The 21,003-nt window shown below is 53.9% G+C and overlaps 4 protein-coding genes across 4 annotated transcripts; 2 read left to right on the forward strand and 2 right to left on the reverse strand.

Annotated features, from left to right (window-relative positions):
• Positions 1 to 314: 314 nt before the first annotated feature.
• Positions 315 to 8,620, reverse strand: CTSA (cathepsin A; the record flags this gene model as incomplete). The annotated part of the gene is made up of 14 exons (XM_080716301.1): positions 315 to 398; positions 731 to 835; positions 997 to 1,086; positions 1,816 to 1,891; positions 3,599 to 3,738; positions 3,815 to 3,893; positions 3,973 to 4,064; positions 4,421 to 4,505; positions 5,857 to 5,948; positions 6,172 to 6,327; positions 7,739 to 7,825; positions 7,909 to 7,959; positions 8,208 to 8,319; positions 8,442 to 8,620. The coding sequence occupies 14 exons, from the start codon at positions 8,618 to 8,620 to the stop codon at positions 315 to 317; spliced, it is 1,428 nt and encodes a 475-aa protein (XP_080572427.1).
• Positions 8,621 to 9,182: 562 nt separating this feature from the next.
• NEURL2 (neuralized E3 ubiquitin protein ligase 2) lies at positions 9,183 to 11,545 on the forward strand (the record flags this gene model as incomplete). Its single annotated transcript, XM_080716495.1, has 2 exons — positions 9,183 to 9,912; positions 11,430 to 11,545. 2 exons carry the CDS (start codon positions 9,183 to 9,185, stop codon positions 11,543 to 11,545), a joined length of 846 nt encoding a protein of 281 aa, XP_080572621.1.
• A 1,323-nt stretch (positions 11,546 to 12,868) lies between these two features.
• Positions 12,869 to 13,964, forward strand: SPATA25 (spermatogenesis associated 25; the record flags this gene model as incomplete). The annotated part of the gene is made up of 2 exons (XM_080716340.1): positions 12,869 to 12,976; positions 13,330 to 13,964. Exons 1-2 carry the CDS (start codon positions 12,922 to 12,924, stop codon positions 13,962 to 13,964), a joined length of 690 nt encoding a protein of 229 aa, XP_080572466.1. The 5' UTR covers positions 12,869 to 12,921.
• A 1,987-nt stretch (positions 13,965 to 15,951) lies between these two features.
• Positions 15,952 to 17,322, reverse strand: ZSWIM1 (zinc finger SWIM-type containing 1; the record flags this gene model as incomplete). Its single annotated transcript, XM_080716394.1, has 1 exon — positions 15,952 to 17,322. The coding sequence occupies one exon, from the start codon at positions 17,320 to 17,322 to the stop codon at positions 15,952 to 15,954; it is 1,371 nt and encodes a 456-aa protein (XP_080572520.1).
• Positions 17,323 to 21,003: the final 3,681 nt, after the last annotated feature.

A 21,003-nucleotide genomic window follows, 5' to 3' on the forward strand; every position in this document is an offset into this window, starting at 1 on the left:
CGTCCACCCCTTTCCCTTCGGCTGCCCTGAGAGCTCTGTTGGGGTCCTGGGATGGGATCGACGAAGACGCGTTGCAGGGACTTTCTCTAAGCAGGGCCAGGGCCAGGGCCCGCCAGCCAGGAAGTATCGCAGGAATAAAGTGCTAGCTTCCCCCTAGGCTGTCCATGGGGCCCAGCCTGGGGTGCACAGTGCTGTGGGGGCAGCTCTGGAGGCAGAATCTGCCCCATGGGGGCATTTTGCATAAGGGAGGCCCTTCCTCCTACTGGGAGGGGCTGAGTCAGACAGTGGGGTGCTCCCCCGGGTCCCCTTCATCATCAGTACGGTTCTTTGTTCAGGAAGCGGGAGAACATGGTGAAGGCAGCTTGGGGCTTGTCAGTGGGGACCATGTGTCCGGCGCCCTGGGGAGCAAAGCTCTGTGAGTCAGGCCCCCACGATTCCCGTCCTGTAACCCCAAACCCAGGAATATTCTACCTCTGAGCTATACCCCCAGCCCCATTTTATTTTTCTAATTTTGAAACAGAGACTCACTAAGTTGTAGAGAGCCTTGCTAAGTTGCTGAGGCTGGCCATGACCCTGCGATCCTCCCATCTCAGCCTCCTAAGTACTGGGATCACAGGTGTGCGCCACCACCGTGGTTGGCCACTTGCTTCTTCCCAGCCTCTCTCTCCCTGCGAACTTGCCCTGAACCCTGGAGGGGTGGCAAGGATGGGTGGGGCTGGCTCCTCCCTACCTTGATAGTCAGGAAGGCGATGTGGGAGAACTCCTTCACGAAGCCAGCGATCTGCTCCCCGCTCTCCCCGTAGTTTACTAGCCAGGGCCGGCGCTGTACCTCCATCTGTCCACCAGGAAAGACACCCATCTGCAGCCCTAACGCCCCGGCTCCCAGCAGCCCGCAAGACCTCAGTTCTTACTGGAGCTATTCTCCAGGTTTGCCCTCCCTGGACCACACCCTCTCCCTCCTTCGGCCCTAGCCCAGGTGAGGAATCCCTGCCTTACCTTTTGGTTGAGGGAATCCACAAACCACTCATCCCCCAAGAAATTGCAGGCCATGTCTACATCCCCGTTGTATAAAAGGATCTGGTACCTCTGGGGTAGGATAAGGGGGAGAATAGAGGGTCGAAGATAAGCCCAGGCCCCAAGGACTTCCCTGGTTCAAGTCCTATCCCTCAGGGAATTCAAGGGGCCCAGCTATAGAGCAGAAACCGGGATATTCTTATCTTTTTTTTCTTTTTTTTTGCGGGTCTAGGGATGGAACCCAGGGGCATTCCACCTCGGAGCTACACACCCTGCCCTGTTTCTTACTCTTTATTTTGAAACAGGGTCTCACTAATTGTGAAGGGCCTCATTCGACTGCAGTCTCAGCCTCCCGAATCATGCTGGGATTCCAAGCGTGAGCCACCACGACCAGCAGTTCTTATGCTTTCTGTTTGCTTAGACGTGTCCAGTAAGCACTTAGTGAGGAAGGTAACTAAAACTCACTTAAAGATGGGGAACTGTAGCTGAAAACATTTAAGGAACTTGCCCAGGGTCAAGTTAGTAGCAAAGAGATTTGCCTGGCCCTACTCGACCTTGGGGATAGCCTTCTCTCACCCTGACCTTGGTTATCAGTGGGAGAATCCAATGAGCTCCTCCCACTCGAAAGGCTCACGCTTCCGCACAGGGTGGAGACAAACAGGGCTTCAAAACCTTTCCCTGCCAACCCCGGGACCCTGGGCAGAGGCTTCATCCCCAGCCCTGAGAGGAGCGCGACAGGACCCCCAGCTTGCCGCGTGACTCCGGAGCCCTTAGAGCTCCAGCTGGGCCGTCCCCACACACCTGTGAGCTGAGCAGCTTCAGGTACTGGGAGTTCATGCTTTGGTAGAGACGGCGGTACTGTAAATTTACCAGCAAGCTGCCGGGAGGGTGTGCGCAGGCCCAGGAAGATCAGGTCACAGGGGAGAAAGAGTTAACAAATCAGACCTTAGAAGCAGACAGCTGGGATTTAGCCCTCTTTTCTTTCCCTCCCTCCCTCCCCACCCCCCTCTCTCTTTCTTTCTTCTTTCTTTCTTTCTTGCTTGCTTGCTTGCTTGCTTGCTTGCAGTACTGGGGATGGAATTCTAGGGCATTCTCCCTCTGAGCTACACCCCCAGTCCTACTTTTTATTCTTTAATTTGAAACAGGATCTCACTGAGTTGCAAAGGGCCTCACTAAGTAGCTGAGGCTGTCCTCAAACCGCGATCCTCCAGTCTCAGCCTCCCAAGTACTAGGATTACAAGTGTGCACCACCACGTGTGACTTGGATTTAGCCCTTTCTTCTAGTACATTACATTTCTAGGACATACCTGGATGGGGAGAACTGGTCTTTTATTTTTTTCAGGTCTAGGGATGGAACCCAGGGCCATTCAACCTCTGAGCTACACACCCTTACCTATTTTTTATTCTTTATTTTGAAACTGGGTCTCACTGAGTTGCAGAGGGCCTCACTAAGTGGCTGAGGCTGTCCGTGAACCTCGATCCTCCGGTCTCAGCCCCCCAAATTCTGGGATTACAAGCATGTGCCACCATGCCCAGTGAGAACTGGTCTTTTAGACATCTTAAATCCACCCCCACTTAGAAATGTATGGGTATAATCCCGGGGTCAGCATGGCCGAGAATGAACGGCCCTGACCAGCCCCTGCTGGTCCAGGAGCTGCCCTTTTCCTTGTAGGGGCCACAGGAGATCCGAGCAGTGGAGAAGCCACTGGAGTTGGGGTTGGGAGAGTGTCTATTTACTAAATGTCAGAAAATCAGTTGAGCCAGGTGTGGTGGCACACGCCTGTAATCCCAGTATTTAGGAGGCTCAGACAGGAGAATAACAGGTTCACAGAGAGCTTCAGAATCTTTGTGAGGCCCTTTGCAACTCAGTGAGACCCTATTTCAAGATAAAGAATAAAATAAAATAAAAAAAAACCAGGACTGGGGGGAGATAGAATGCCCCTGGATTCCATCCTCAGTACCACAAAATAAATAACAAAAAAATAAAAATCAAAGCAACTGGTCAACCCAGGGCTGAGCCCACACTTATAATCGTTGTACTTGGGAGGCTGAGACAGGAGGACCACAGGTTTGTGGCCAGCCTCAGCAACTTAGCAAGGCCCCGTTTCAAAATAAAAGAAAAAAGTAGGGCTCAGAGTAGAATACCCCTGGGTTCCATCCTCAGTATCAAAAACAAACAGCTGGGCCTGGTGGCGCATGCTTGTAATCCCCGCGCTTGGGAGGCAGAGACAGGAGGATCGCGCAGGTTCGAAGCTAGCCGCGTGCGCTGGCTTAGGAGACCCTGTTTCCAAGTAAAAATGTAAGAATAGGTCTGGGAGTGTAGCCCGGAGATAGAAGGATAGAAGGGCTTCCAGGAACCCCAGTACCACCAAAAAAAAAAAAACCAAAAAAAAAAAACAAAAAAAAAACAAAAACAAAACCCAAAACCAAAACCAAAAAAATTCCTAACACCTAATTTCCACGCCTGAATACTCATGCCGCCGCGCCCTTGAGAAGCTCTAGCCGGAGCTCTCCTGGGAGCCTCGATGATGCCTGGGAGCCACAGCCTGCCACCCCCCGAGACACAGGTGGCCCCAGGACCCACCTGCACATGTCCCAGCGGGGCACCTGCTCGGGGATGTGCAGCGCCTTCCGCACGTACGGGTTGTTGAGGTAGGTGGAGGTGGCCGTGGTGTTGGTGCACGGGGGGTCCATGCGCACCTTCTGTCTTGAACGCAGCAGGGCCTGGGGGGCGCCGACATGGGGTCAGGGGCTGCCCTGGCCCACCCTGCCTGCCCCACGGGGGTGGGGGGGAGCTCACCTGGTGCCTCGTCCGCTTCAGTGGCAGGCGAGTGAAGATGTTGCCGAAGTCCTGGATCACAAGCGTGTCCTTGTCATACCTGCCGGGGAGGTGGAGCAATGAGTGCTGGACCTCCAGCTGGGCAGGGGCCGGCCCCAGGGGCACACGGGAGCACCTACCTATAGTCGCCGGGCACCCCGCCGGCGCATGGGGCATAGAGGTTGTAGATGTTGAGGCCGGAGTTGCTCACAATGCGTGATACTTCCTGAAGCTGCAACAATACGGCGCCACCCTTGACCATCCCTGGCCCTCCACGCCCTCGCCCTCGCTCCTCGCATCACCACCGCCATCACCTCTGCCCCATTTTTTTCCACAGATAGGGGAATTAGGCCTCAGTGGGTGGAATCTTCCAGACCTGGGCCCAAACCCAAGCCCCATACTTCCCGGCCTTGTAACTTTAACATTCTTGGCCTGGGTTTCCTCATTGGGTGCCCAGAGAATACCACATGGCTGGAAGGTGCAAGACAGGAAAGAGGAACGCCATGGGGCCGGGGAGCCGGGGTTCCCCGAGGAGGGGACGGGGTCTCATTCTCATGATAGGGGTGCAAAGTCAAGGCAGAACCTCACGTTGGTCACGCAGTCCTGGTCTTTGTTATCGTGGAAATTACACTTGTTCTCAGAGCAGCAGTGGGTCTGCAGCAAAGACCAGAGCCTGCGGGAGATCAGGGGGGACGAGCTTAGGCCCAGTGTGGTAAGAGGCGGCCAGCACCCCCCTCTCCCTAGAGCCTCCTTCCCACCAGGACCTGACCCCAGGGGGTTAGGAAAGACCTCACAGCATCTGCAATCAAGGGAGGGGTAAGAACAGCCTTCCTTTATTTTTAATTTTTTAAAAATTTTTTGAGCTGGGCGTGGTGGTGCACGCTTGTAATCCCTGCGCTTGGGAGGCGGAGACAGGAAGATCACGCAGGTTCGAAGCCAGCCGCGCTGATTAAGAGACCCTGTTTCCAAATAAAAATATAAAAATAGGTCTGGGAGCGTAGCCTGGAGAAGGGTTTCCAGGAACCCTAGTACCACCAAAAAAAAAAAAAAAAAAATATATATATATATATATATATATATATATATATATATCCCCCAACACACACACTTTTTTTGTGTGTGTGTGGTACTAGGGGATGGAACCCAGGGATATTTCTACCTATGGGCTACCCTCCCTCCCAGCCCTATTTTTACAAATTTATTGGGAAACAGGGTCTTACTAAGTTACTGAGATGACCTGTGCAATCCTCTGGTCTCAGCCTCCCAAGTGCTGGGATTACAAGTGTGTGCCTGGCTTTTATTATTTATTTAATATTTATTTATTTATTGTGGGTCTAGGGATCGAATCCAGGGGCATTTCCCCTCTGAGCTATATTTCCTGCCCTCCCTTCCTCCCTCCCTTCCTTCCTTTCTTTCTTTCTTTTCTTGCAGTACTGGGGATGGAACCCAGGAGCACTCTACCTTCGAGCTACGCCCCCCAGCCTTGTTATTTATTTATTTATTTTTGTGTGTGTGTGGTCCTGGGGATGGAACCCAGAGGCTTCTACCTCCGGGCTACGCCCTCAACCTATTTTATATTTTATTTTGAAACAAGATGTCATTAAGTTGCTGAGAGCCTCACTAAGTAGCTGAGGCTGGCTTCGAACCTGTGCTATCTTCCTGTCTCAGCCTCCCAAGCTCTGGGATTACAAGTGTGCGCCACCATGCCCGGCCCTATTTTTTATTCTTCATTTTGAAACGCGGTCACATTGAGTTGCAGAGGGCCTCACTAAGTAGTTGAGGCTGTCTGTGAACCGCGATCCTCCGGTCTCAGCCTCCCAAATGCTGGGATTATAAGCATGGACCACTACGCCCAACTCACATCTCTATTCTTGACCTTTTAACACCAAATCCTTCTGGCAACCCCAATTCTCATCTGCCCATCAACCTGAGCAGGGTCTGGGTTATCATATGCCTGGAGGATGGACCCGAGATCCCATGACCGGCCCCACCCCAGAGACTGCCCCACTGCCCCTCTGCCATACCTGTTCCCCAGAAGGCCATGGTAGTAGGCAAAATAGACCAGCGAGTTGTCATTCTGCTCATAGGAGGAGAGTCCATTGCCCACAGCCAGTCCCTGTGAAACAGCCAGGGCATTCAGCACGTCTGGAGGGTGAGGCCCAGCAGGGGCCCCGCCTGACCTACACCCAGACCCACAATCTAGAGGCTGAAACGCAGGGTGGCTTGTGTGGGTGGGTGATGAGCAGAGCTGGCGGGCTGACAGGTAAGCTTCCTAAGGCACAGCGATGGGTCGCCGGTGCCCGGAGCCGCCTCCCTTCCCACCCACAGCCGCTCTTCACCTGAAGGTTCATGCTGGGGTCCTGCATGACCAGCACGGCCAGGGTGGGGATGTAGATGCCACCGTAGCTCTCGCCCGTCAGGAAAAGTTTGTTGTCCTTGTATTCCGGGAAGAGGCGGAAGAAATCCTGAAGAGCCTCGAAATTGCTCTGTGCAACCTGGGGATGGTAGGATGGAGGGACTCAGGCAGCTCTGGTATTTGTGCTAGAAAGATCCCCGGAGATAAGGAAACCAACCCACCCAGTTTGTGCAAGAGGAAGTAACTTTGGTCATGCGCACGTCACAGATCATGACAGCCAGAAATGGACTCTGAGGCCATGTTCTCGTCTCTTCTTCTTCTTTTTTTTTTTTTTTTTTGGTGGTATTGGGGATGGAGCCCTGGGGTATTCTACCTCCAAGCTACTACACCCCCAGCCCTATTTTTATTCTTTATTTTTTAAATTTTTAAATTTAAATTTTAAAATTTTTGCGGAGCTGGGGCTGGAACCCAGAGGCATTTGACCTCCGAGCTACAACTCCTGCCCAATTTTTTATTTTTTTATTTTGAAACAGGGTCTCACTGAGTTGCGAAGGGCCTAAGTAGCTGAGGCTGTCCGCGAACCGTGATCCTCCGGTTTCAGCCTCCCGAATGCTGGGATTACAAGCGTGCGCCACCACGCCCGGCTATTTTTTATTTTTATATTATTATTAATTTTTTTTGCAGGTCTGGGGATGGAACCCAGGGGCATTCGACCTCCGAGCTACACCCCCTGCCCTATTTTTTATTCTTTATTTTGAAACCGGGTCTCACTGAGTTGCAGAGGGCCTCACTAAGTAGCTGAGGCTGTCCACGAACCGTAATTCTCCGGTCTCAGCCTCCCGAATGCTGGGATTACAAGTGTGCGCCACCATTCCTGGCTATTTATTATTATTAATTATCATTATTATTATTAGCAGGTCTGGGGATGGAACACAGGGGCATTCGACCTCCGGGCTATACCCCCTGCCCTATTTTTTATTCTTTATTTTGAATTCATGAATTTTTTTTTTTTTTTGGTGGTACTGGGGGTGGAATCCAGAGGCTTTCTACCTCTGGGCTATACTCCCAGACCCATTTTATATCTTTTATTTGGAAACAGGGTCTCACTAAGTTGCTGAGAGCCTCACTCAGTAGCTGAGGCTGGCTTCGAACCTGCGCGATCCTCCTGTCTCAGCCTCCCAAGCGCGGGGATGACAAGCGTGCGCCACCACGCCCGGCTTATTCTTTATTTTGAAACCGGGTCTCACTGAGTTGCGGAGGGCCTCACTAAGTAGCTGAGGCTGTCCGCGAACCGCGATCCTCCTGTCTCAGCCTCCCTAAAACTGTGTGCCACCATGCCTGGGTTTTATTCTTTATTTTGAAACAGGGTCTCACTGAGTTGCAAAGGGCCCCACTAAGTAGCTGAGGCAGTTCGTGAACCACGGTCCTGCAGTCTCAGCCTCCCGAATGCTGGGATTACAAGCGTGGGCCACCACGCCCAGCTGTCTCTCTCCCCTTATGTCACTTGGAGAACGGGGGAGGCCAGGAAAGGTGGGCCGCACCAGACTCACCTCCGTGTCGTTAGTGGCATAAACCTTGTCGTCAGAGTAGGAGAAGCCCACCCCAGCGGGGGACTCGATGTACAGCACGTTCGCAATCTAGAAAAGAGGAGAAAAGGGTCAAGGAGAGTTCTCCACCCCGATCAAGTGCCTAGCCACCCAGGGGACCCAGCAGGCTATACCAGGTTCCAGGAATAGGGGTTGTACTCCAGGGTGACGCCATCTGGCTGCACCTGAGGACGAAAGAGAAGGCTGAGTGAGTCCCGGGGGCCCGCGGGCAGGGTGGAGGGAAAGGGCCGCGGTGCTCAGTTCTTGGCTGTTTACCCTAAGAATCCCCCGGGAGAGGTACAGATCTTTAAGTAAACCCGGTAAGGGAAGGTGGAAAAATGTTGGGAAACCCCTTCCCCAGCCTGGTCCTCGGGGAGCTGTCCCTGCACTCTTTTTTCCGGGTCATGGGGGAAGAAAGCAGCTGTCCGCTCACCAGGAAGGGGCCGTGCTCCGTGAGGAACCCATCCAGGGAGCTGCAGCCGGGACCCCCGTTAAGCCAAAGCACCACGGGGCTGCTCTTCGGATCCTTCTGGGACTCCACAAACCTGGGCGGAGGTCAGGCAGGGTTGGTGCAGGTGGAGGGGGGCCCCTCCGGGCCACCCGGGCCCAGCCTTCGTCCCGCGGGGTGGGACACAGCCTCCCTCCCACCCCGCCCTGGGCCGCAGACCAGTAATGGAAGTGCTTGGAGCCGGAGGCTTCGAGGTAGCCGGAGTACTGGCGGAATGATGGCTGCTTGGCCAGCCCGGGGAGGCGCTCTATCTGGTCCTGGTCGGGGGCCGCCTCGGCTCGGGACGCCCAGGACACCAGCAACAGCAAGAAGAGCGGCGACCGCGCGGCTCCGACCATCTGCGGGGGAAGCGCTTGCGCTGGGCTGGCTCCGGGGCTGGGTGCAGCCGGGGAGGGCGGCCGCGCCTCGGCCGGGCAGCCCCCGCCCGGGTCCCGGCCCACCGGCCCCGGGATCCCTTCCAGCCCCGGGTTCCTCACCTCTGCTCCGCTCTCCCGCGCCCTTGCTGTCCCGGAGGCGCCGGAGACCGAAAGTCATGTGTATCGCGAGTCACGTGAGCTCGGGCGTCACGTGACCGTCTCCCTCGGGTGCCCAGGTCGGCCGCTGGGGGCCCCGGGGGAGGGAGCGGTCAAGGGTCGGGTCGAAGTCCGGGAACCTGGTTTGCAGGTCCCCGCAGCGCCGGCCCTCACGTGGCCTGGGTGTGGCCTGCCCGGCTCCGAAGCCCCCCAGGACCCCGGGCGGGGCGGCCTGCGCCCGGGGCCAGCGGCGCTAGGACCCCCGAGCTCAGCGTCGGGGCAGGGAGTCTGGGGGGGAAATGCCTTACATGGTGCCCCCGCGGGCACCACCTGCGCCCGCCGCTCAAAATAGCCCGGCGCGCCTGCTGGCCGGCCCCCAGGCCGGGAGATGGCGGCCGACTCCCACCCCGTGCAGGGGGCTGCCCAGCGCCCGGAGCCCCCTCCCACCCGCTTCCACCCGGTGCACGGGGCCAACATCCGCGTGGACCCCTCGGGGACCCGGGCCACGCGCGTGGAGAGCTTCGCCCACGGGGTGTGCTTCAGTCGCGAGCCGCTGGCCCCGGGCCAGGTGTTCCTGGTGGAGATCGAGGAGAAGGAGCGGGGCTGGTGCGGCCACCTGCGCCTCGGCCTGACGGCGCTGGACCCCGCCAATCTGCCCTCGGTGCCCGAGTTTTCGCTGCCCGACCTGGTCAGCCTTGGCCACACCTGGGTCTTCGCCATCACGCGCCATCACAACCGCGTGCCCCGGGACGGCCGGGCGCAGGCCGAGGCGGCGGCCCCCAGCCGGCCCCCGGCCCTGCTGGCGGAGCCGCATCTGTGCATTGGGCAGTTCCGAATCCCCCGGGACCGGCTGGTGGGCCGCAGCCGGCCAGGGCTCTACAGCCACCTCTTGGACCAGCTCTATGAGCAAAACGTGCTGCCTCCGACAGCGCGCCGGAGCCGCCTGGGCGTGCTCTTCTGCCCGCGCCCGGATGGCACCGCCGACATGCACATCGTCGTCAACGGCGAGGACATGGGCCCCAGCGCCCGGGGGCTGCCGGCGGCACAGCCCCTCTACGCAGTGGTGGACGTGTTTGCCACCACCAAGAGTGTGCGCCTAGTCCAGCTCGAGTACGGCCGTAGGTATCCCACCCCGGGGGCAGCGACCCCTCCTGGCCCAGGGCGGAGACCGGGATCGGCTAGGACTGCCTTGCCGGAGCGGGCCCAGCCTTAGAGCATTAGTTTGGAAGTGGGAGAATGGGTGTGTGTGGGGTACTGGGGATTGAACTCAGGGGCATTCTTCCTCTGAGTTATGCACCCAGCTCTACTTTATTATTTGTTAATAAGGTCTCACCAAATTGTAATTTTCCTGTCTCAGCCTCCCAAGTACTGGGATGACAAGTGTGCGCCACCACGCCCGGCTAGAATCCGCCCTCTAATTGCACCTGTGCTTGTAATTTGTGCGAGTTACTCCCTGGCCACGGGTTTTTTGTATACTCACCTTGGCTGATTAAGAATCCCTGCAGAAACGTAGTGAGACCTTGTTTCAAGACAAAAAGTATAACAAGGCTGGGGGTATAGCTCAGAGATAGAATGCCCCTGGGTTCAATCTCCAGTACCAAAAATAAATAAACATTTACTTGCCAGGGCCAGGCTGTCAAATATTGTAGCCACTAACCAAAACAAAAAATAAAAAGAGCTAGAGCCGGGCGTGGTGGCGCATGCTTGTAATCCCCGCACTTGGCTAAAACGGGAGGATCGCACAAGTTTGAAGCCAGCCTCAGCTACTTAGTGAGGCTCTCAGTAACTTAGTGAGACCCTGTTTCCACATAAAATAAAATTAAAAAATAGGTCTGGGAATGTAGCCTGGAGGTAGAAAACCCCTGGGTTCTACCCCTAGTACCACCAAAAAAAAAAAAAAAAAAAGAGCTAGATTGATACCCCGGGCTCAACCTCTATTTAAAAAAGAATGCTCATGGACTTGAGTTTGTCAGTTTAGAGACATCAAAGGTCCCAAATTGAGAGCGTTTTAATTGTGAAATTCAGTTCATGACAATCCCATCAAGTCTTTATTTATTTATTTATTTATTTATTTATTTATTTATTTTTGTTGGTCTGGGGATGAAACCCAGGGGCATTTGACCTCCAAGCTACACCCCCTGTATTCTTTATTTTGGAACAGGGTCTCACTGAGTTGCAAAGGGCCTCACTAAGTAGCTGAGGCTGTCCGCAAACCACGATCCTCCTGTCTCAGCCTCCCAAATACTGGATTACAACCGTGCGCCGCCACACCTGGCATGTCTTTTATTTTTACCTCTGATCATATTTCATGACTCCAGGGAATAGAACCCGCGCTGCGCCAGCCCTGTGGTTGCATAGGCAAATCAGACACTAACTAGCAGCTGCTAAGTAAAGGAGGAGGAAATTATGTTGGGTTATAATAAAAACAGGGCCGCAGCCTTGCCGGAGCTCTCAGGAAGTGGTATTCGTTTCAGCCATTTGAGCAGCCCTGGGAGGCAGGCAGCGATCGAGAGTACAAGGGACTTGTTCAAGTTGATGGGAGCGTGGGGGCCAAGACCCAAGTGTGGGTCTTGCGGGCCTCAGCCTCACACCCACCCTGCAGCTCAGCTTGCTGTTGACAGCCTTCTTTCCACAGTGCCGTCCCTGCAGACTTTGTGCCGCCTGGTGATCCAGAGGAGCGTGGTGCACCGCTTGGCCATCGACGGGCTGCACCTGCCCAGAGGACTCAAGGAGTTCTGCAAGCATGAGTGATAGTGGACAGTCTGAGCCACTTAGAGCAGCTCCACAGGACCACATCCCGGCCCCGCGCTGTGGCTGCTGCCAGCCGGGACCAGAAATAAACACAGTGGATGCTGATGTCCTGATCACTGGAGGGTCTCCTTGCCCCGGCAGCCTGTGAGAGGTGCCTCTTCTAGTAACTGTGGGGCAGCAGGTCAGAGCAAGAGAGAGCGTTTCAGATACCGGGGGCCCTTAGTCTAGCCACTTGTTAAAGTTTTCTGAGATAATTAAAGAGTGCTGAAGCCCCAGATTCTTATCTCTAGAAATTCTTCCATTAGTCCAGAGATTAGGCGTAAGCATATTTTATTTGGTAAAAGCCCTGTTAGAGATTCTAATGTGCAGCCAGAACCAGGTATGGTGGTGCACACCTGTAATCCCAGTACTTGGGAGGCTGAGACAGAAGGATAGCAGGTTTGAGGACAGCCTCAGCTAGTCATGAGTCTCTCAGCAATCTAGTGAGGCCCTGTTTCAAAATAAAAATAGAGCTGGGGGTGTAGCTTGGAGGTAGAATGCCTCTGGGTTCAATTCCTAGTAAAATGCACACACACACACACACACACGCACACAGCACAAATGACTGGACCAAGCTCCTTTCTGATCTCTGCTAAGAGTCTAAGTTGCTGAGGTTGGTCTCGAATCTGCAATCCTCCTGTCTCAGCCTCTCAAGTATTGGGATTACAAGTGTGCACATCATGCCTGGTTCTGGCTGCACATTAGAATCTCCAAGAGGGCTTTTACAAAAAACTGTGTTTAAGCCTAATCTCTGTATCGCTCCGACTTCTGCTTCCATACCGAGGATCTCATGTCATCCTTACGACTCCTGGGGAATTAGGGGCAGCCGTCACCCCTATTTTACAGGTGAGGATATATATATATATATATATATATATATATATATATATATATAGTTGGTGGTACTGGGGTTCCTGGAAGCCCTTCTACCTCCGGGCTACACTCCCAGATCTATTTTATATTTTTATTTGGAAACAGGGTCTCTTACTCCAGCGCGGCTGGCTTTGAACCCGCGCGATCCTCCTGTCTCCGCCCCCCAAGCGCGGGGATGACAAGCGTGCGCCGCCACGCCCGGCTCAGGTGAGGATATTGAGGGAGAAAACTGTCCAGGGGATTCGCTCAAGGAAAGAGCAGGAACCTAGAACCCCTGACCCTAGTGCAGTGTTCTTGGATCCCCCCCCATTGTCCCCTACAGCTTCTAGAATGAACAGGTCAATGCTGTGAGATGGGTTCCAGGCGTAAAGGGGAGAGACTGTGAGGTGGCATTCCAGAAGGGTGGAGCGGGGAGGACAGGAGGCGTATGACTGTTCCCTCACAAACCCTGGCTGGGGGCAGCCATGTCCTACTTCATGTCGCCACAAACTCATCCGGGTCTTCTGCCTTCCAGCCAAGGTGAGAGAAGGGCGCGGCCACTTCCCCAGGGAAATCACTTCCTGGCTCCGGGGAGGTAGAGGTTCTGCTGGGCATTTGAGGGGCTGGCCCGGGACTCAGTTCTCTTAGGAGAAGAGCCATTCCAAAAACCCTTGCCAATTACTCATGACCCACTTGCTCACTGAGTCAATGAACAAACACTTCTCAACCACCTGTTCAGAGTGGGGGAGTAGGGGTAGGAGGTGAGTAAGGCTTAGTTCCCAACCTCTAGACGTGCTCTTGGGCTGGTTTTAATTGCTCCCAAGCCCTGCCCCTCAGGGCCTCTTCCTCAAAGAGACCAAGAATAACATTCCCAATCATTCCTGTCTCTACAGGTGGGGCCGCTTCTCCGGGTTCGTCCCTGGGCCTCTATAGCCCTGCAGAGCCAGTGGTGGTGGCGGCCTCTGGTGGATTAAGCCCACTGATCCAGAAACCTGAGCAGGTGGCACCTGCTGCCCAGGCCTGGGGCCCCACCCTGGCAGTGCCCGAAGCCAGGGGCTGCCCTGGAGGTGCTAGCTGGGAGATACTGCCGAGGAAGGAGTACGGCCGACACTGCCACAAACTCCCCCCCACGAGGCAGCCAGAGAGCTTGGGCTGGGAGGATGGCTCTTCCAGAAAGAGAATGCCCCACCTGGGCGGCCCCAGCAGGCCCGGGCCCCTGCTGCTGTGTGGGCTGTCCCCAGGGGTCCTGCCGATGGCCTCTGCGGCCGGGGGCAAGGAGACCAGATCCCAGCCTGACATCTGCATCCTCACCCTGGCTATGATGATCGCTGGCATCCCCACGGTGCCCGTCCCAGGCCTGCGGGAAGAGGACCTGATTCGGGCAGCTCAAGCTTTCATGATGGCCCATCCGGAACCAGAGGGAGCTGTGGAGAGAGGGAGGTGGGAGCAGGCACATGGCCACACGGCCTCTGGGCAGGTGCCCCTAGCGAGATCCAGGAGGGGCCAGCCTCCCGGCTCCTGCTTGTAGCTGGATGAAATAGCACCAGACACACAGGGTGGCTTCTCTGTATGGTTTTTGGGCAGACAGGGTTGGAGAAGGGGCTACGGCAGGGGTGGGGATAGGGTGGGGGGTTAAGCCTCACAAATTCCTTTAGGAATTTGCACCAGGGCAAGACCCCGGGATGTTTCTCTTGTTACCACTAAAACAAAAGGTATGCTGGTTAATCTCTGTACTTGGGAGGCTGAGACAGGAGGATCGGGATTCACAAACATCTTGAGCTACTTAGTGAGGCCCTTTGCAACTCAGTGAGAGCCTGTTTCAAAATAAAGAAGAAAAATGGGGCAGGGGAGCCGGGCGTGGTGGTGCACGCTTGTAATCTCAGTGCTCGGGAAGCTGAGACAGGAGGATCACACAGGTTCGAAGCCAGCCTCAGCTACTTAGTGAGGCTCTCAGCAACTTAGTGAGACTCTGTTTCCAAATAAAATATAAAATAGGTCTGGGAGTGTAGCCTGGGGGTAGAAAGCCCTTGGGTTTCATCCCAGCACCACAAAAAAAAAATAAAAAAATAAAAATAGGGCTGGGGGTGTAGCTCAGAGGTAGAATGCCTCTGGGTTTCACTCCCAGTACTGCCCCCCCCCAAAAAAAAAAGAGCAGGAATGTGGCCATACAAGAATAGCCTCAGTATCTTAGTGAGACTCTGAGCAACCTGGCGAGATTCTGGTTCAAAACAAAAAAAGTGCTGCGGGTATAGCTCAGAGGCAGAATGCCCTTGGGCTTAATTTCCAATACCATGAAACAAAAACCCCCACCAAAACTCAATAACACTTTTTAAAAGTATATAAATAAACTCAATAACTTCTTTAAAATATAAATAAAAGGGCTGGGGGCATAGCTCAGTAGTAGAGTGCTTGCCTACCATGTGCAAGGCCCTGGGTCCGATCCCCACTACCACCCTCCTCCCCCCCAAAATAAGGAAAGAACCAAGATTCACATTGTAGTATCACATCCTAAATTCTCTTTCTTCCACAGTATAATCTAAACTGCCATTTAAGCCGGGCGTGGTGGCGCATGCTTGTAATCCCAGTATTTGGGAGGCTGAGACCAGAGGATCGCGGTTCACAGACAGCCTAGCTACTTAGTGAGGCCCTCTGCAACTCAGTGAGACCCAGTTTCAAAATAAAGAATAAAAAATTGGGCAGGGGGTGTAGCTCGGAGGTCAAATGCCTCTGGGTTCCATCCCCAGACCCCCCCCCCAAAAAAAAAACTAAACTGCCATTTACCAAACAAAAGACTAGACAAGTGTGAGAATATACAACATTCAACTTTATTGATCTCAGGATAGAACTGGAGACAAATGTTGGGAGCCTGGCTGAGCCTCTCTGAGCTGCTGGTCCCCTGTAGGAGGCTCCTAGGGCAGCTCACTCACGGGATATGGGTCAGGTGAGTCACCTCATGACTGGGATGGCTGTGGCCAGGCCCCAGCCCTCAGCTTCACGACCCACTGTCGTATCTCATATCTTAGACCAGGGGTCACCTGTTTTGTTACATCCTTGAGCTAGGAATTGTTTTTACTTTATGAAAAGGTTGTCAAAACAAAAGCAGGAATATATAACAGAGATTGTATGTGATCATCAAAGTCTAAAATATTTACTAGTGGGCCCTTTTATGAGAAAAACTTGTTGCCAGGCGTGGTGGTGCATGCTTGGAATCCCAGGACTTAGGAGGCTGAGTCAGGAGGATTGTGGTTCGTGGTCAGCCTCAGTTACTTAGTGAGGCCTTGTTTTCAAAATAAAGTATAAAAAATAGGGCTGGAGGTGTAGCTCAGAGGTAGAACGGTCCTGGGTTCCATTACCTTACGGAGCTAGACACGTTCTAGATAGCAGGTTATGCCAGGGCAGAAGACTCATCCTCGTCCTGGAAGGAGGGCCCATGAGAGTAGAACAGCAGGAGTGCATGGCTAGGCTAGGCTGTGAGTGTACACAGGGTCCGTGGCGTCTCAGGGCATCAAGAATGATCAGAGCTGCACCTGCTCGTAGGGACCGATCCAGCTGTCGGCCAGCTCTCTCAGGGTGCTGTACCGCTGCTCAAACTCCTCCTCGCTGCAGTGCTGCAGAAGCCGACCCACTTCCTCGGTGAGGAGGGTGGCCGCCAGGTGCTTGTCGAGGGCCTCGCTCCACTTGCTGCCCAGGATGCCGTCTAGGCTGGTGGCACAGCCCTCTGTCCACTCGGCTGGCAGCATGTCGGGCTGGAGCACCTGGCGGCGGGCGCTGAGTATGGCGAGGATGTGGCGGCAGGGCAGGTGGAAGACCTGGTTAAAGTAGCAGCTGCAGCTGGCGGGGGGCTGAGGCTGCACCTTGTGGGTATCCTCCAGGATCTGTACGTTCATCTTTTCCGAGCCAGAGCCGATGAGGTGCATGGATTTCTGGACCACGGCCAGTTCACCCAGGCACAGCTGGGCTGCTGGTCCCGTGCAGATGGCATTGAGGGAGTGCTGGATGCGGGCTTCTACCAGCTGCTCCATTTTGGGGCTCTCGGGGCCGGCATCTGAGAGGAAATGATTGTTTGGGGGACACAGGCCCAGGCTGAAGCCTGCCTTGTCTCCGGGGTTCTGCTGCAAGTATCGGAACAGTGAGGCCAGGCCTTGCTTCTCAGATGCAGCGGTGCCGAAGAACTGGCTGAGGAGGCGGGTGGTGACCTCGAGGCTCTGGAAGTAGCGGCTGCTCTCAGCCCGGCTCCTCCAGCGGTGGGCCAGCCAGATGCGGTCGTTGAGCAGCCAGTGGGGGTGGAGCTCCGGCAGCCGGGCGGGGGGCACACAGCTACTCAGGAGCGCGTGCAGCTTCCTCAGGTTGCCCGCCGTGGCAGAGCACATCGTGCTCCGCAGGGAGGTCAGGAGGGCCCTTTCCATGGGCCGTTCCAGGGACAGCTGATAGAACTTGCCCTGGAGGAACTTACAGATGTGGAAGGCAGACAGCAAGACCTCGGCTGTGGGGAACTCCATGGCTAGGGTGGGCAGGGGGAGGAAATGGGGGTCCACCAGGATGGTACAGACCCTCTCCCAGGCTGGGTTAAACTTCTTGAACACCTCGAACATGTGGGCGAGGCCTTCGGCATCCTCCTTGGCAGGGATGCCGAAGTAGACTGCCCGAGCAAGCGGCGCCTCCAGCTGCACCTGCGGTCCGTCCACCAGGAAGGTGTATAACACCTTGCCCCTTGGGTTATAGGTACGATGGATGAACAAGATCTCAGGGAAACGGGCAAAAACATCTTGCATAAAGCAGCTCTGGTAGTTAAACGTATCCAGCTGGGGAGCCTTGTTAAGCTGGTGTAGCAGCACAGGTGGGCTTGAGTCCTTAATCAGAAGTCCATTGAGCGTTGTTAGGGCCATGGCCGTGGACAGATGAGGTAGGTCTCAGTGCCCAGGTCAAACACCTTCTCTGCAGGAGGCTTTGAGCCTTTCAAACGCCAAGTAAGTCGAGACTCAAGGCTGGCTTGTGGTTTCCAGGTCTTGTTCCAAAGGGCCTACGGAGGAGAACAGAGGTTTATGGAGATAGTAGGGACCTGGCTCTTCAATTATTCATCTAGACAGTATTAAACACTGCCGGGCACGCTTGTAATCCCAGTACTTGGGAGGCAGAGAAGGATTATTGCAGGTTCGCGACCAGCCTCAGCTACTTAGTGAGTCTCTCAGCAGTCAAGTGAGACCCTGTTTCAAAATAAAGAATAAACAACAGGTAGGGCTGCAGGTGTACCTTGGGAGTAAAATGCCCTTGGGTTCAATTCTTGGTACTGGAAAAAAAAAATATCACTTACTATGCACCAACACTGTTCTAGGAGAAGACATAACAAAATTGCAAATAAGCCGGGCGTGGTGGCGCACGCTTGTAATCCCAGCACTTGGGAGGCTGAGACAGGAGGATCGCGCAGGTTCGAAGCCAGCCTCAGCTACTTAGTGAGGCTCTCAGCAACGTATTGAGACCCTGTTTCCAAATAAAATATAAAATGGTTCTGGGAGTATAGCCCGGAGGTAGAAAGCCTCTGGGTTCCACCCCCAGTACCACCAAAAAAGAAAAGAAAAAAGCTGCGAATAAGACTATGTATCAGATAATGTGGGTTACAAAATCCACAAAACTAACAGGTCTGAGAGTAAGTTGGGGAGAGGGAAATATTTTAGTTATAGGAGGTCAGGGAAGGTGTCTCTGGGGGAAGAAAGACAACATTGGAGATGAGACTTAAATAACAAGAAAGTCGCTCTAGAAAGATGATACCAGGGGATGTAAATAGGTGTGAAGGCCGGGTGTGCTGGCACACGCTTGTAAACCCAGCATTTGGGAGGCTGAGACCAGAGGATCAGTTCGTGGATAGCCTCAGCTACTTAGTGAGGCCCTCCGCAACTTAGTGAGACCCTGTTTCAAAATAAAAATACAAAATAGTGAAGGGAGCGTAGCTCGGAGGTCAAAATGCCCCTGGGTACCATCCCCAGACACAACACACACACAGGTGTGAAGGCCAAAGCTGTGTGACCTTTCTTATTTTTCTGCAGTACTGAGGACTAAACCTAGGGGCGCTATACCATAAAGCTACACCCCGTCCTTTTCTATCTTTTCCTTTTTTGTGGTACTGAGGATAAAACCTAGGGGCATTCTACCTCCAAGCTACACCCTTAGCCCTATTTTTTACTCTTTGTTTTGAATAAAAGAAAGGGTCTCATTAAGGTGCAAAGGGCATAAGTAGCTGAGGCTGTCCGGAACTGCGCTCCTCCTGTCTCAGCCTCCCAAATGCTGGGATTGCCAGCGAGGGGCCACCAGGCCGGGCATTTTTTCTTTTCCAGACGGGGTCTTGCTAAATTGTCCAGGCTGGCCTCAAACTCGCATTCTTCCTGCCTCAGCCTCCTAGAAGCTGAGGTTACAGCTCTATTATGACCAGCTGCTTTGTTTTAAAATAGCATTTTAATTATTTGCAGATTTTATATTTACAAGTTACTTCTTGGCATCCACTCTTTGTTTTGGTGCTGGTATATACAAGACAGAACTGTAATCGGCCTGAAGTTGCTGTGAGATTGTGGGCAAGTCAGCGATCTTCTCTGAACCCCAATTCCTTGCACCATAAAATGGGGCTAACAAATGGGCATAGCTTCTCCTCAGCATATGCAAAGCCCCACTGTAATGTTTCCTTCTACCAGGAGTCGTGGTGCACGTCTGTAATCTTGACTACTAGGGAGGTTGAGGGAGGAGGGCTCCAAGTTCGAGGCCAGCCTAGGCAACTTAGCAAGACCCTGTCTCTAAATTAAAACAAAAAGGATAGGGGATGTAGCTCGGAGGTAGAGAACTTGCCTAGCATGCGGGAGGCCCTGGGTTCAATCCCCAGTGCTGCTACAAGTTTTCTCGATTTGGCCCCCAAAAGGGTTACTGTCCCCATTTACAGATGAGAAACTGAGGCTTAAAGGCGTTACGTGATTTGCCCGCCATTACTCTGTCAGTAGATTTTGGATGCCAAATATTTGGCTCCAGTTCCCGAAGGCTTCCCCTAGGGTCCCAAACCCCGGAACACAGATGGAATGCGGCCTTTGACCTCTCACCTCTAACCCGGGTGGGAGATGACGTTCGCGTTTGGAGTCCGGCAGAGCCGGAGAAGTCGACCTCCCACCTTTCGGGAGCTGTGTGATGGCTGACCGAGGTGACCAGGCGCTTCACATTTCCACTCGCCCAGAAACCAACTCATGCACAGGCTGGTTCCGTCGCCATCTCTCCCTATTTGACCTGCCTGGCTCTGACTGGCCTCTAGGCTCACCAACCACGGCGCTCGCTCCGCAGTGACTCAGGCCAATGGCCTGCCGAGTTCGCGTTTGGTCTTTGGTACCATGGACCAATCGTTGCCCGGCAACTCGAGGGCGGGCTCTGTTACCAAGGTCACGAGGGGCTCGGCTGGCGGTAGCCAATGACAGCTTGCGGAGGACACTAGCCTTGAGCCCTGAGGCTGGCGCTCTAGAGCCGCCCTTCCGGCTAGACTATGGGGAAGGGCGAGATACTGTGGAAACCCCCTCAAAAGCTGAAAATGCAAATGAAAATAAATAGCGTTTTACGGAAATTTCTCTCTCTCTCTCTTTTTTTTAAATTGGGGTTTGGTGGGTGGCCGAATTCGAGTCCCAGGGCTTTGGGAAAGGGTGCAAATGTACTACGTATTCTACCATACAGGGAAACCCAAGCTCAGGTGTCAAATTATGCCTCCTTCGGCCAGGCATTCAGCCCTTGGAACTGAGGAATCCATATCCAACAGATATATCAGAGGGTGAGCTGAATCTCGGCCTCGTCCAGCCCAGCTCCCTCTTGAATTTGACAGGCAGATCCAAAATGGCGCTGACCACCTTCCAGTGAACTAGTGCCAGAGCTGAGTGACTGCCATCTTTTGTTGGCTGGTACCCTGAAGATGGCAGTCTAAACCAGGCGTGGTGGTGCACCCTTGTGATCCCAGTACTTGGGGCTGAGACGGGGGATCGCAGGTTCGCAGCCAGCCTCAGCAAGTAGTGAGACTCATCAACCTTGTGAGACCCCGTTTTTAAATAGAAATAAAATAGGACTGGGGGTGTAGCCTGGAGGTAGAATGACCCTGGTTCAATCCTCAGTGCCCCCCACACACACACACACAAAGGTGGTCTTAGAAAGATGGTGGCTACCAGCCTTTATACTATGCAAATACCTACTAGCAACACCCAAAGTCAAAGCCGGTGCTTATTACTGCATGGCAAGTGTTTACAGAGAGCTAGAGGGGAAATCTGGGGTTAGAACAGGCCAACGTGCCTGCTGGGAAACTGGGGGTCTGAGAAATTAGGAACTTGCCCACCGTCCCCTAATGAGTTAGTAGCAGCCATGCTTAGGATTCAGGTTTCTTCCCTCCTCTGTCTCTTTGGTCTCCTTCTACTAGGATACCTGTTTTCCCCAGAGGAAAGGGAGGCAGCCCACATCCTTGAAGTTTGCCTGAATCAATGCTGAAGCCTCAGCTGGTAGGAAGAGGGTGAAGTAAATGGAGGAATGCTAACTCTGAATTTGAGACACTGGATTCCACTTTGCTC

The sequence above is a fragment of the Muscardinus avellanarius genome, assembly GCF_963383645.1.
Source record: "Muscardinus avellanarius genome assembly, chromosome: 19".
NCBI classification, from domain to species: Eukaryota; Metazoa; Chordata; class Mammalia; order Rodentia; family Gliridae; genus Muscardinus; species Muscardinus avellanarius.